The sequence below is a fragment of the Anser brachyrhynchus genome, assembly GCF_964034855.1.
Source record: "Anser brachyrhynchus genome assembly, chromosome: 20".
NCBI lineage: Eukaryota > Metazoa > Chordata > Aves > Anseriformes > Anatidae > Anser > Anser brachyrhynchus.
This window is the reverse complement of record NC_137713.1, coordinates 5,062,384-5,076,230: the sequence shown is the minus strand read 5'-3', so window position 1 is coordinate 5,076,230 and position 13,847 is coordinate 5,062,384. Positions and strand designations below refer to the sequence as shown.

The 13,847-nt window shown below is 41.9% G+C and overlaps 1 protein-coding gene across 1 annotated transcript in view; it reads left to right on the top strand.

Moving 5' to 3' along the window:
- The window catches only part of EFCAB5 (EF-hand calcium binding domain 5), a 48,265-nt gene that overhangs the window by 24,550 nt on the left and 9,868 nt on the right, over positions 1–13,847 (top strand). Inside the window, 11 exon segments of the mRNA XM_080563254.1 lie at positions 134–226; positions 652–866; positions 2,129–2,285; positions 5,598–5,887; positions 6,756–6,928; positions 7,660–7,888; positions 8,646–8,798; positions 10,063–10,166; positions 10,977–11,230; positions 12,048–12,274; positions 12,902–12,998. Of these exon segments, the coding sequence (XP_080419380.1) occupies positions 134–226; positions 652–866; positions 2,129–2,285; positions 5,598–5,887; positions 6,756–6,928; positions 7,660–7,888; positions 8,646–8,798; positions 10,063–10,166; positions 10,977–11,230; positions 12,048–12,274; positions 12,902–12,998 (1,992 nt within the window).

Genomic DNA, 13,847 nt, shown 5'->3' with positions numbered 1-13,847 from the left:
TCATGTCAGATCTTTTCACCTGCTTTAGAAGCTATAGCTTGTGTGTATGTATTTAACAGCTTTTAGAAAATCTGTATCTTATGCTTTTTAAAAAAAAGCTGATGTCATTACATGCTCTATTTTGTCTCATCAGGTGACCTTCTCACCTTTGACCTAAGCTTCAAGTATAGCAGCTATGGAGAGAGAATTCCAGAGGAGTGGATCTGTGAGAACATCAGATTTGCAGGTATTTGGTTACAAAATTGTATTTTCACTTGGCACATAGAGATTGGCAGGGTCTGTAGACATGTTGTGAGCTGAGTTTTGTCCAGAATACAAACATTGATTCCTGAGGCTGGCTTCTAGATAAGAGAGCAGTGTAGTCATAGTCTCAACAGCCTACTTTCTCCATAACAATAATTTCGGCTCACCTGTATTCAGTGATTTGACCTCACAGCATGATTGTATCCATGCTAGACTGGAACAAAAATCTGAAGAGAGCACATTAAAAAGTACAAACAGATTAAGGCCTTTAGTCAGCATGGAATCAGTCTGTATTCAGCCATACTTTTGCTGGCTAGGAAGCACAGGATTCAGGACTTCCACTGTCACATGGCTGGCTTAAGGGCAGCATTTGGCTACCTGCGACACACTGTGCTTTCTGCCTTTCAGACTTACGTCCCATCATGGCAGACATTCAGAACCGTTGTACTTCTCGTGTTAGGAGTGCCTTTGATGAAAACTGCCTCAACCTGCCACAATTTGTTCAACTCATGGAGACATTTGTTGGTCAAGACATTTCTCTGCCTACTGTGAAGAGTCTTATTGAATTTATCAAAGAAGAATACAAACAGACAGAAGAATCAAAAATTGAACAACTAGAAAAAGTAAATATTGATTTGCTGATCCCAAGTCCAAACTAAATAAAAAACCAAACAAGCAAACAACTAGGAACAATTACAAACTCAGCTTTTAATCTGATGCTGGCAGAGCTTTTCACTTGTAGCCTTGCATTCTGTATTTCTTCCAGAGATGTTCTGCCCCTTTGTTTTCATATGGATTCACCATCCCTAGCCCTTAGCTCTAGCAGTGATGACAGACTCATCCTGTAGGAGGTTGTCTGTCTGTTCTATGTCTGGATCCAGTGAGACAGCAGGTTGATAGTTAGCCGTGAAAGAACTCAAAACATTCTGTTCTGCTTATTCACCTATGTAATAGCCAAGAACCTGATGTCTGACCTACTATGCTGGCATGTACATATGAGGTTGTGGATGTTTTGGGGGAGGGCTTTAAAACAACCCTTCAACGTGCTGCTTTTTGCATATGTGCACGGGTATATGCGAATGTGCACATTTCTTTGAGTTTAAGGAACGAGGTGTTCTTGCTATGTGTTTGGAAAAAATATATTCCCCTTCAGCAACAGTCTCATGCACAGCATCAGGCTGGCCCGTATCACTTCAGAATATATGTGTATATATATGTATTTCATGGGGGGGTCTGTCCATAGTAGCCTCTCTAGCTGCATTTTCCTCAGACCTCTTTCTAGTTTCCCTCTGCGCTGCTGACCTAATTTGGATGAGATATTGGATCTGACGGCTCTACTGTCCTCATGCTCAACACAGCACACTGCCAGTATTTTGGCCTTTGAGACAATTCCACTCCTAGCCATTTATCACTGTATGCTGTGCAGGGACTGGTTTTAAAGGACAACTTGCACATGCGTTTCCTCGGAGCCCACACACTTCAGGGCAGCGCCAGCAAAAGTGATGTATGGAAATAAAAACTGTGAAATCTTTGGGTATTACTAACAAGCCTCTGGTTAGTTCTTGCTGTGAAGACATTTGTATTCTGGGAAACTTCCGCTTACCTGAGTTGATCTCGCCTCAGATCCATCATGGGTTTCATTCATTTACTGGGAAATGCCCTCTGCGGCGCTGATTCTGCCTGATAAAATTGTCAGCGGTGTTTAGTGTTTTTAAATATCTCCCAGGTTTACTGATTCATCTCCAGGTCTGAGCTATGTTTTTACATAGACTTGGCCTGGCCCACAGGGGCTGTAATCAGCCTGCTACTGCAGTCTCCATATTTGTGTACACATTGAGCCTCAGTGTCCAGGAGTTCTCAAAGACCAGCTCTTTCTCTGTTGTAGGCTCGCCGCACCTCTCGCTTGGCCCAGCGAAAACTGCTTTTGGAAGCACTTTTTGAAAAGTGGGACAAGAATGCATCTGGGTTTCTGGACCTGAAAGAGGTGGATGCTGTTCTAAGCATGTTCAAGGAAGGAATGGAAAAAGAGGCCTTGAGGAAGGGTAAGGAAACAGCTCTGCTCTGAGAGAAGTACAATGTTAACACAGTAGGCCTTAAACCATTCGAGGACAGTGCTAATGAAATTGTTGGCGAGCACCAGTATTTTTTTGTTTTTGCAAGCAGTCATAAGCATACAAGGCATGATGTACAAAATGAAAAGGAACAGTTATCCTGACCTACTTGTTAATACAGAGCTCCACCCCCTCCTCCACTGCAAGACGCTCCAGAGAGAGCAATTCCTAGGCAGAGAGAAGCCCAGTGCTTTCATGACATAGTGATGTGTTGAAAAATTATTTCAACTGTAACATGCAATATCTACTTGTGATATGGCAGAGAAAAAAAAGCTAAAGCCTGAGGACAGGTTTCACACTTTTAATCTAGCCTGTGTTATCCAGCTACATTTTACTACAGAGTGTATCTCATAGCAGAGAACACCAGCTTTCTTTATTGGGCTCAGATGACCTTTAGCAATCCCACACTGTTGCACAGCTCTCATGAATTAGATAGCAGCTTTGAGTCTCTCTTCACTATTGGTTCATTTCTCTGAATAAACTTAGCAGTTTTGGTCCTTGACAGAATAGGCTTGGGTCAGACAGAAGTGCAGCAGGTTCACCTGGACCTGTCTGGCAGCCTCATACATATTAACACATGGGCATCAGGTGCTCTGAAATACTGTATTAGCAATTAAGAACATGTCTGTATGTGTGCTTGGGTGGAGAGGACAGGTTTATTCATCTGCATGAACATCTGCATGTGGCTCACTCTGCCAGGCATTACCGAAAATGGCTCATTTTGGCAACCAACAAATTCTATTCTTTAGCTCGTTTGAGGGAGCTGGTGGGATGGGGAGTGCACCAGCATGCTGCAGTTAGTTGTCCCCAGGCTGCACAGCCACAGAAGAAACTGTCAGTTTATAGCTCTGCTATATTCGAAGTGTGCCAGAACATACTACAGAAATATGGAAGGACATAGTCTCTTCTTTGAAAGGCTTATAAACTAAAGGACAAATAAATAGAAAGATAGTATAGCAAAATCAATACCACCTACAAGCAACATAAAACTATTTCTAACAGCTTCAACAAAATCTCAACATCATGGAACAAGCCAGATTGGAGGAGAGGCTCACAGACATTGCACTTTCCTGGATGAAAGCACAGACTGAAAAGTGGGTAGAATTATTTGATTTTCCTTATAAGTGGAAAGTGTAATGTTATAGATATAATGGGAAAAATAATTTATTATGCCGTGGCTCACTAAAGAAAAAACTGATCATGTCATGCTCAGCTTCTTGTGTCTTTCTTCATCTCTTTCTTCAAAGAGAGGAGAAGGTGAAGGTCAAAATCCAAACATTTTTATACCATCAAAAAATTCTTCATCCTAGTTTTGTCAGAAAGCAAAAATCACATGAAAAAATACTGAATACTCTTTAGATATGGGCAGGATACCACAGCATTAACAATCAGCTCCACCATGATTGAGGCCTGTTAGTATTTGCTACTGCTATAGGTAAAACTAGTGATAAAATGCCCACTGGCTTCTGCAGGGGAAGGAGGAGGCTCTCAGCCCCCATAAACATCCCTGTCGTCAGTGTGCTGAGAGGCAGCCAGGGTAGCTTCCTGCCTGTTCTTGTGTATCATTAATCAAAGCATTTTCTGCTGCTCTGGTCTTTATAGACCACTGTATATATTGATCGCAAAATACTCCCTGCCTAACAGCACAGTTCATGCTTCTTCTACCTGTGTATCTTCGCTTGGTTAGTTTGCTAGTAGGGTGTGGCGTGATGAATAGCTATCTGTCGTTTTCTTTACTTCTTCGGGTCCAACAGGATTTGAAATCAGGATGCAGAAAAAATGATGAAAGCGTTAGTCACTGCAGTGCTGAGGAGAGGCACTGCCCGGAGCGTGAGCAGACAAGCACGGCTCTGGGCACAGCACCCGGTGAACCCCAGGTTTCCGAGGCAAGGAACCACCCTGCAGCTCTGAAAGGTTGTGCAAGAGCACCCCCGTGAGTCTGGAGCTGTAGCACGGGGAAGAGCAGCACTGGGTCTTGGAACAGTTGGGACAGGGGTTGAACGCTTCAGAAAATCTCATTTTAGACTGGCTGCCGATTTAACTAACGCTTAAATAGAAACTGATGTGGTAAATTTACACTTCCGTGCTCAGTCTGTTAGGATTAGGGGGAGACCCATTTGTCTTAGGACCTCTGAGCAAACTGGAAATTTGTGAACTGGAGTAAGTTGGTAGAGGAAAGTGATTCTTTAGAATTTGACCCTTATTGCAGTCCTCCTCCTCCAAGCAAAAACTCTGCCAGACATCTACTGCAGATTGTCGGCCTGTATTTGGGCCAGCTCAGCTGCAATCCCTGGGACATGAGGAAGGGGACAGGGCAAGGCTACACTCCTCAGCCTTGAACAAGATAGGAAAAAGCAGCCTCCACATGGTGATCTTTATTCCTTCAATCCCTGGCAGCTAATAGGCAGCAGCTCTTCTCTGTTCAGGCGTTTTTCATGCTAATTTAGTCTTCTAAACCCAGGAAGATTGCTCTTGTTCTTTTGCACTACACCTACATCTGCTGGTGCAGTGCAGGTGACTCCAGAGCACTGTTGTCCCATCCTCTGCATGACTTCAAGGAGGCTTTAGTTTTCTTTGATCTTCATTTATAAGTTTTAGCACAATACAAATGTTATTTCAATAATTCATCAAAGGCACCTAAAGAAGGGTAATTAAGAATGACTGATAGTTACTTTGGAAGGCCTCGAAAGAAAAATATGATGACTGAAAGCATGGTATGTAATAGAAATTGCGGGTATATGAGTGATCTGTGAAATCATCTGTAAAATCTGCCCTTCAAATGTTTAATGGGAGAGGTGAGTAATTTTCCTGTAAGGTCTCAACTCCTATTACTGTTTGCAGCAAGCCTACCTGCACCCCAGTCCCACCAGAAACCCACGTGTCCATGAAATTTGGTTCTGATGCGCATATACCTCAGATTGTTCCTATTTTTCATTGACCTTCATTGCTTAGGTATCTTGTAGAGGTGCAAAAGGAGCAAAGGTGCAATGTTGTGTGGGTTTCTTAGTAGGTGAGACTGCAGGCATCTAAAAGAAAAGGTACAGCCAGTCCTGAAGCTGGAGATTACCTCTCATGATGACAGCCTACTTGTAGGCGATAGCTGGAAGAAACCCAGAATGACGGGCTAGGCAGAAGCACTTCATCCAAAAACAGTTTAAGGCTTGATTCATAGTTTGCACAGGAAATGCAAAACATATTATTCACACAGATTGTCCCTGTCTTATTTTCTGTTTCTTCTATTAGCAAAAAGCCACTTCAGCTTACGTTACCCACAGTCTAGCAGAGTGGAGAAGCTAACCCAAAAGGCATTCCAGACTTTCCTTGAGCTAGTGGCTTCTGAGTTCACTGGGGATGAAGATGAAGTTATTGATAACATTGTGGAATTTTTGACTACAAGCGTGGAACGAAGCTGGATGGAGTGCCTGCAAAGCTTGACCAGGAGGAAATGGCTGCACAACATCCAGCAAGCAGCTGAGACAAGCGGAGCAAGCATGGAACCAGTTTACAAAGCGGTGTTTAAGGCCCTCTCCCAGGTGTGCATCCCAGGGAGTGTGAGAGTCTTTTGTGTAAGGGTTGTGCCACTGACTTCAGACCCTGGTGCTTCGAGTGGAACTCACAGGTAGCATGAGAAGCTGGCCTACGGCTCTTTTCCTTGTGCTTTCTGCTCTTAGCTGATGTTCAAGAGAGCCAATGGTTATGCACAGAAAGAGTCACAGGTCAGATCTGTGATACAAGAATTCTTGTTCATGCCAACACAGAATGCCTTTCGTGGATAATTACATCTCAAATTTTGAAGAGCTGACTAGGATCAAATTTGGAAATCCATCCACAGTTCTGGAGTTTCTGGAATTAAACACACCAGACTCAGTTTGGGATGCAGATAGTTAATTTGTAGTGGAAATGGTTTCATTTTTAATTTGCAGATGCAAGTTTGGATGTTTGTCCTGAACATTAAAGTCTTCCCCACAGAAACACTTCCTTCATAGTGGCTCAAATGTTTTTACAAAGTTGTCTAGATTTGTAAATGTAGTAACCCTGGCACTTGTTTGATTGTTCCAAAGGAATCTCCTGTTGGAGATGAAATTCACAGCAGTTCTGTTAGGCCCAGCTTATAATTAGCCTTTAGTTTAAGATAAACTGCTCCCTGTTAGCAGCAGGAAAAAAAGAAATCCATTCTCTCTAACAATCCAAATACGAAGTGGTTTTGCTTGTAACAGAGCATACCAGTCAGACACAATCACAGCATGCACACGTATAAGTCACACAGTTGGTGCCTGACATACAAAATCAGTGACCCAGAAGAGCACGTCAGCATAAGTGAGACGAGTGATAAGTACATGAAATAAGCGTAATGGCCAGTGGCTAATATACATAATGTAATGGGAACCATTTGGTTGCTAGGATGCAGAAGCCCACGGGGATAACAAGCAGATCAGTGCATATATTGCCCTTTTGGAAGAGAACCAGCTCTCACCAGAGCGGGGACAGATTCTCTTACACTATGTGGCGTGTACCGCAGATGATGCTCCATATGTTCTCAACCAGATACTGTACAAAGACATGAAAGGAGTAAGGTAAGAAAAGCTACAAATAACTGTTCCTTCTTCTCAGAAGTATCTGGAATGCAGGGGTACCTGGAAGTGCTTTGGGGTGCACTGAAAACAGAGGTTGGTAGTACTCCAGAGAGGAACTTCCCTCAGGGACCATTGTGGATGTTGCGTTATCATACAGATATCCTTATGCTTTGCATGCTCTACTTAGAACTGCTCTGTTTGGGATTTTGCTCCTTTCCTTGGGGAGATTAGCTCACAGTCTAATAAATCTCATCCCTTAGCAAATGTCTTGTATTGGGCCTACATTTTCTACTTTTAAAATTAATGTCCTTACAGCAGTTACATCCACTGGATATTTTTTGAGAACAATGCCTTCCCTTCCTTAATGTTTACAGTAAAAACAGCCTTCATGCCTCTTTACTTCTTATTTCCATAAGATAAACATATTTCATTAAATATTACTTCTTCTGACCTATAAAACGTAACAGCTGCTCCCTTCTGAATTCCTCTTCATTACATTCATTAGTTGATGTTTTTACAATGTCTTAAGGATAAAAAGTGCCTTATTTATTACCACTGTCTTTGGGATGCAAGTGGTAAATGTGGTATTTCTAGGTGTGGTTGGAATAAGGAGCTAAAACCTTCCTTCTCTGATGCCTAAAAGCAGGGAGAGTACAAAGCTGCAATATTTATTGTTTTGCTAATGGTTTTCTGCTACTCATATCAAACCTGCTCATACGTTTATTTTTTAGCTTTGCAGCTGTTGAAGAGGGAAAACCAATCCATGTTCCAAGAGTTCAGCTTCACGGAAATATCCACTTCTGGAACTATGACCGTCCAGTTGAGGAGAGAAGAGGTTCACTCCTGGTACTGCCATTACAAGATGCTCACTGGAGAGTCTTTGGCATTCTAGGACTTGATACTCTTCGGGACCAGAGTGAGAAAACCATCTTTCTGACCCATGAGATCAGTTTCTGCCAGGTGGGCACTACCAGAAAGCAGTGTGTTAGCCTGCACTTCAAAAAACTGGGTAGGGACCATTTGAATTTTGTAGGTTTGCTCTGCATAGACGTAAGATGTACAACCCAGAAAAGAACTGATGTGATTTTACTGTATATGGTAAAACTGGTGTGAGCAGAGCAGCTTGTCAGTATCTTACTGATTAGCATCTTGTTTGTAATTGATTATCAGGTATCACCTCATCAGTATTTTATTTAAACTCCTCCTGCAGACCTGACTAGTAAATCATTTGCAGATTCATGCAAAGCCCAAAGATAGTAGCTTTTAGTTACTGAAGCTCTAAACCTCATATTTGTTTTTGTTTCTGGAAAGTGGTGTGAAACCTCACTTTGTACATGGTGGGTTAATTGTAAGCAACAGCAGTCCATATTTCTTTGAGATGCTGGTATGCAGTGCTTTTTAGAATCAGCCTCATTGTGTATGCATCATCTGGGCAGCAGGGAGCGCAGCAAGCCAACATTATCAGTGTATTTGACTATCAATCACCACTAAAACCAATTTTGACTAGTGTAGTACTCAGCTGTCACCTGGGTGCTCTGCAGTCTTAAGGCCTTATTTGATAAGGGAGATATCACAGTCACTTTTCACCTTTACAAGTTGCAATTAAAGTAACTTACTACAACCATTTTGCTTCATTTTGCCACATGAATGTTTCCCCAGCTTTTTCCCCAGATCATATACAATGGTCTGGCTCATTTGGAGCATTCTGTTTTCACAGGGAGTTTCCCTTGCATTCAGCAAAGCCTACCATCATGTGCGCACACTAGAAAATGTTCTGCAAATGACCCTCACTGCGCTGGACTGGTTGTATCCCAGAGTGCCCAGCATTCACACTGTTATTACATACCTGGTGGAGCCTGGCAAAGATCAGGTACGTAGTTTACTGATTATGCAGCTTATGCTAATTGCAGGGATGCAGGGCTGACAGGACTGCTTTAGTGGGGGGACATGCTATTTCTAGCTGTGTATGATTTCCCAGTGCTTGTATTGTTAAAACTGAAGGCTGCCTGAGATTCTTGTGCCTGCCTGTGCATCAAAAGGTTCCCTCTGTAAAGGAGGCCACTCTTTGTTCTTTTCAGCCTTTCATGTAAAACAATTCACAACAGCACTGCTAGCATATCTCCTTTCTCCACCAGACAAGGAAATATTCTCCTACTTCAGTGCTCACAGGTGCATAGCAACCAATAGAGCAAACCCCCACACCCACCCACCCACCCACCCACCCACCCATCCATCCATCCATCCATCCATCCATCCATCCATCCATCCAGGTGTAGATTAGCCTGCAACCCCTGCTAAAGCTCAGCTATTTGAAACCTCCACAAAGGGAGCTGCTCTTATGTGGTGATACCGTGCATGTTAAAATTGTGGTGTGGAAAAAAAGAACGCCCTAGCTGACGTATTAGCTCTTCATTCTGAACTAATGTCAGGAGCCAAGATTTACATTTGACTCACGAAATGGCTGCTCCCAGTTAACTAGCCTGTAAAGGCAGCCCACGTCCCTGCAGATCATAGTCCAGTTGTTCAGCAGGCAGTCAGACCCTGGGAACCTTGTCAGTCCACAAGTCTACAAGTGAGTTAAGGAGAAGGAAAGTGTATGCAATATTAAGAACTGATCCCATGCCACCACAAAGTCTGTATGACATCAACTGAAGCCATAATTCATCTGTTTCCTCTGATAAGTATAGTTTATGCTGGCAGCCTTCTGTTGTCATTCCAGGCTCTGCACTGTCCCCTTGTTAACTGCCTGATAGCCAGGTCGTTTGCTCCCCTCTGTGCTTTTCATGTTTCAGGGCATGCTGACACAAACATGGCATAAGAAAGGGGGCTGTAATAGGACATGGAAAAGAAGGGAAACCTCTTCATTGGCCTCTGGGTGTTCCTCAGTGTAGAGCCTGGGGATGGATTAAACAGTCAGTCTGAGGGAGGTCCAGGGCACATTCTTCATGCATCTTGAGCAACACACTTTGGGAATAAAACCAGACATTGTTGGGAGATGTCTTTAAACCATCCCATTTCACCTGAATGTACATGGGAGTTTTTCTTTGAGAAATAAACACTTTTCTCCCTCTCCAAGCTTCAAAATGGCTGTTCTTTTCCTGGATGCAGGTAAATGTCCCTTTTCTCTCTAACAGACATGTGACTATGCTCTACGTAAAATGATTACTACAGATAATACAGGACAAAAAGAAATTCATACTTCTGCTGTTCTTTTCCTCAGAAAAGAAAACCTTTTAAGGTAGGCTCTGGAACATGCAACCTAGCCAGTTACCTGTGGTCCTAGATTCTAGTCTGCATGATATACATTGTGTAAAGCCCATTGTAATGCAGCCCTACAACAGTGTCTGTAGTTGTCTCACTGTTGAGGCTTCTGTTGTAGATGCTTGTGATACTGAATTATGAAGGGGTAAGGTGAATTTTCTCTTTAATTTTAGGCCTGCGAAAACTTAACTTCCAACTTAATGCTTACCAGATGAGCTGCCAAGCAAGCTCTGCATCTGTTGCAAAGGATCAGAGCCTCTAGTGAAGCATTTCGCTCTTTACAGTCATTTTTTTTTTCCTGGCTATGTGTCTCATTTCCTTCAACTATCTGTTTCCTTCAACTGCCAAGATCCTCACAGACTTGTCTTTTAAGTATATCATCCTTGTCGTCAAAGTTGGTTGAACAGTAATTTGCTGTTCCAGCACATTTTTTTTCTTTTTATAAAACTCTATAGAACAAATGTCAACATGGTTATAATGGGAATCTGTTTTTAAGGCAAGAATACAAACTAGTGTGGGTCTGTTAAATTCTTATGATTTTCAGCAATTGCCTTGGGTAAGCAATATTGTGTTCCAAAACACTATTTTCTCCTTTCTGTATGTGGTTTGAATGATACTGAAGTATGTTCATATTTCAGTTCAAGGAATAAATGGTGATTGTAATATAATACCTTTGTTTTAACAACACGAGATGAATGGTCTTTAACTAAAATATGCTAAATGAAGTACCAAAAGAGACTGGAATGGTAAAGCTTAGGACATTTTCCTCTCTTTACTCTCATTTCAGAGATTACCTGTTTAAGTGCATAGACACTTCAGAAGTCGTTCGCACTTCTGTCTGTGGAGAATACCACATTGCAGTACCTCTCCGTGACCTATCGAGACAAGCTCTTGGGTTATTTGATATCAGCATCGGACACCACCAGAAATTACCTCCTCATGAACGTAAAGACCTGCAGAAAATGTTGAAGGTGGCCCAAGCTGCCTGCTGTGAGATACTGAAGACACCTTCAGAGGAAACAAAACCAACCTATGTACTAGGTATTGTGCACGCCAGGATACATTTTTAGGAGTAGAAATAGGAATGTCAGTAAAACCACATCTGAAGTATCATTCATACAAGTATAGAAAGACAAATACAAAGCTTTGGTACACATGAATTACTCACGAGCAAGTCTACGTGCTGAGCAGAGTACAGTTAAACAGAATGTTCAGATTTTGGCTCTGGTTCACAGGATACTTTTGTGCCCAAGTCCCGCTAAAATCAAAGGTGCTTTGTTGCCTTCAGGGATCTATCACGTTCTACTCAGAACTGCCCCACCTAAGATTAAGAGAGTTTTAGTGTCAAAGTTCCAGAATTAAGTGCGTGCCCAGACCCTTCACCTGGACCCTAACCAAGGCAAGCACAGTGCCAAACCTGCTTATAAGTCAGGGTGCCCATGTCAGGTCTCCAGGCCAGGGTGCAATCTTGATACCATTTGTGTTTTCTGTTTGTCTGGACTCTGGAACCAGAATGAGCCACTATCTCTCCCAGAGGAGGTTGTGTTAATTACTCTCCCTCAGTGGCTCCTGTTCCCCCAGGAGCATAGTAACATTTATGGCATCTATCTAATCCCCTTAGGATGTTCAGCAGTCTCAGCATACCACACTTACATTACAGCAAGTTTTGTCTCCTTCTCAAGCACATATCCATTTTGAAATGTTTCATAGGATACTTGGGCTGTATACAAATGAATCACTTAGTCAAGGAGAAAAAAAGGTTAATCATATAGAATGCAGAGGCTTTCAGTCAATAAAATAAGTTTTGAGTAGCATTATGTTTCTGATAACTTCTTGAAAGGTTGGTTTTTGATTCCAGAGGCAGAACACGTGAATTTGAGGCATGCAGGAATTCTTTTCCACCGGTTCATGCTGCAGGACCTACGTGAGTGTGTCCAGAAACTCAATGCTGAGAGCTTTGCTGAAATGAAGAGCTATGAAGAACCACCAGCTCTACTACATAACATAGTTAAGGCTGTGCTGTTGCTTTTCAATCCAAAGTGGAAGGGCTCAGAGAAGATTGAGAGCTGGAGTCAGTGTGTACTGGTGAGCCATTTTTTTCCGTTATTCTTCCACCAAGAAGATACAGTGGAATTTACCAAGGGTGAATTGGTAGTGAAATAATTCCATGCACATTACATGAAAGGGGCTGCCCAGTTTAATAAACCAGATTTGTTTTTAAGAGAACAGGAAACGGATAAGTGGGCACTGGAGATATGTTCATGTAAAAGCAATGACCAGACAGAACTATTTAAAAATCGCTTTGTAAATACAGTTGCAGATGTGGAAATGTAACAGAATTGGATGGTTGAACTTGGAGTGATTACAGTCATTAAGACAGTGACAGGGAGATGTTATATACAGTAAATGTCTATATACTGACTAAATGCAAAATGAAGAGTATGACTTGTAATTATTTTTAAAACATTGGAAGGATATCCTCCAACTTAAGAATATCTGAAAGACTGCGTGCTCCTTTGTTTCTCAGGTACTCACTCACCTTCCTGTATTTTTACTTTTCAGTTTCTCCATCCTTGCAGACATCTTCCTTTCAATCTCCACTTCTTTACTTACCATTTTTAGATTTCCTATATACTTAAGTTACCCTTCTTTAGTTCTGTAACCCTCTCTTACATTTTTCACTGCCATCTGACTCTGTTCTCTGCATTGCAGAATCTTGATGACAATTTGATTCAGGAGATTTATTGCTTTGATCCAACTGCTTCATCTGTGCAAGTTCAAGGAGAGCTGCTGCTGGACTGTATTGGTGGTAAATACCATAAAGTAATTGTGAGATTACCAGACACAGCTCAGTAATGAAACTCTGTCAGCTGCAACATTCAGCTGCATGCTTTTAAAGTCTTTATTTCTGAAACTAACTTTGATTTCCCAGTGTATTAAACAGCTGATAAAGTGTCCTAAATATCTGCAGTCTTTTTTGGTCAATAAAAGTCAACCTGTTCAATTTATTATCAGAATTCACTGCCTTAAGGAAAGGGGAGCAAATCAGCTTTGAAATCTACCAGAACAGGTGATCTCATTGTGAACCTGCAGGTAACATGCTAAGAATGATGACTTTTTTGGCAAGTAACCTGTTCTGTGTACCAGAGCAGTCAAGAGGATGTTACTATTTGTAATATCTCTGCAGAAGAAATGACTGCTGTTCTTGTTGATGTCTTTCACTTGATTTAATGCCAGACCGAGGCCTGTTAAAATCAAGTATGGACGAGACTTACTAATTTAGCTGGGGATACTTATTGACAGTGTCCAGCCTACTGATGAACAGTAAACACCTAATGCAGTCTGAGTTCGTGGGGTTTTTTTGTTTGTCTTCCTCATATATATTAAACTAATACCAAAGAGAATGAAACAGGCCTAGAGCATCCAGTCCTCCTTCACTAAGAACCTAGATTTAACTAGAAAGGGTACAGCTTTGACAAACTACTGCTGTGTGCTACAAAAGGCTTGTTTTCCAGGCTGGAACTTACTGTGAGACAGTGGTGTGAGATTAGCGGTGTGAATACCAGTATGATTCACAATTACAGGAATTCCTTTTAAATGAATATCAGTGTTCACACATGGTGTATGTTGGACAATACCCTTATGTTCTATATACGTG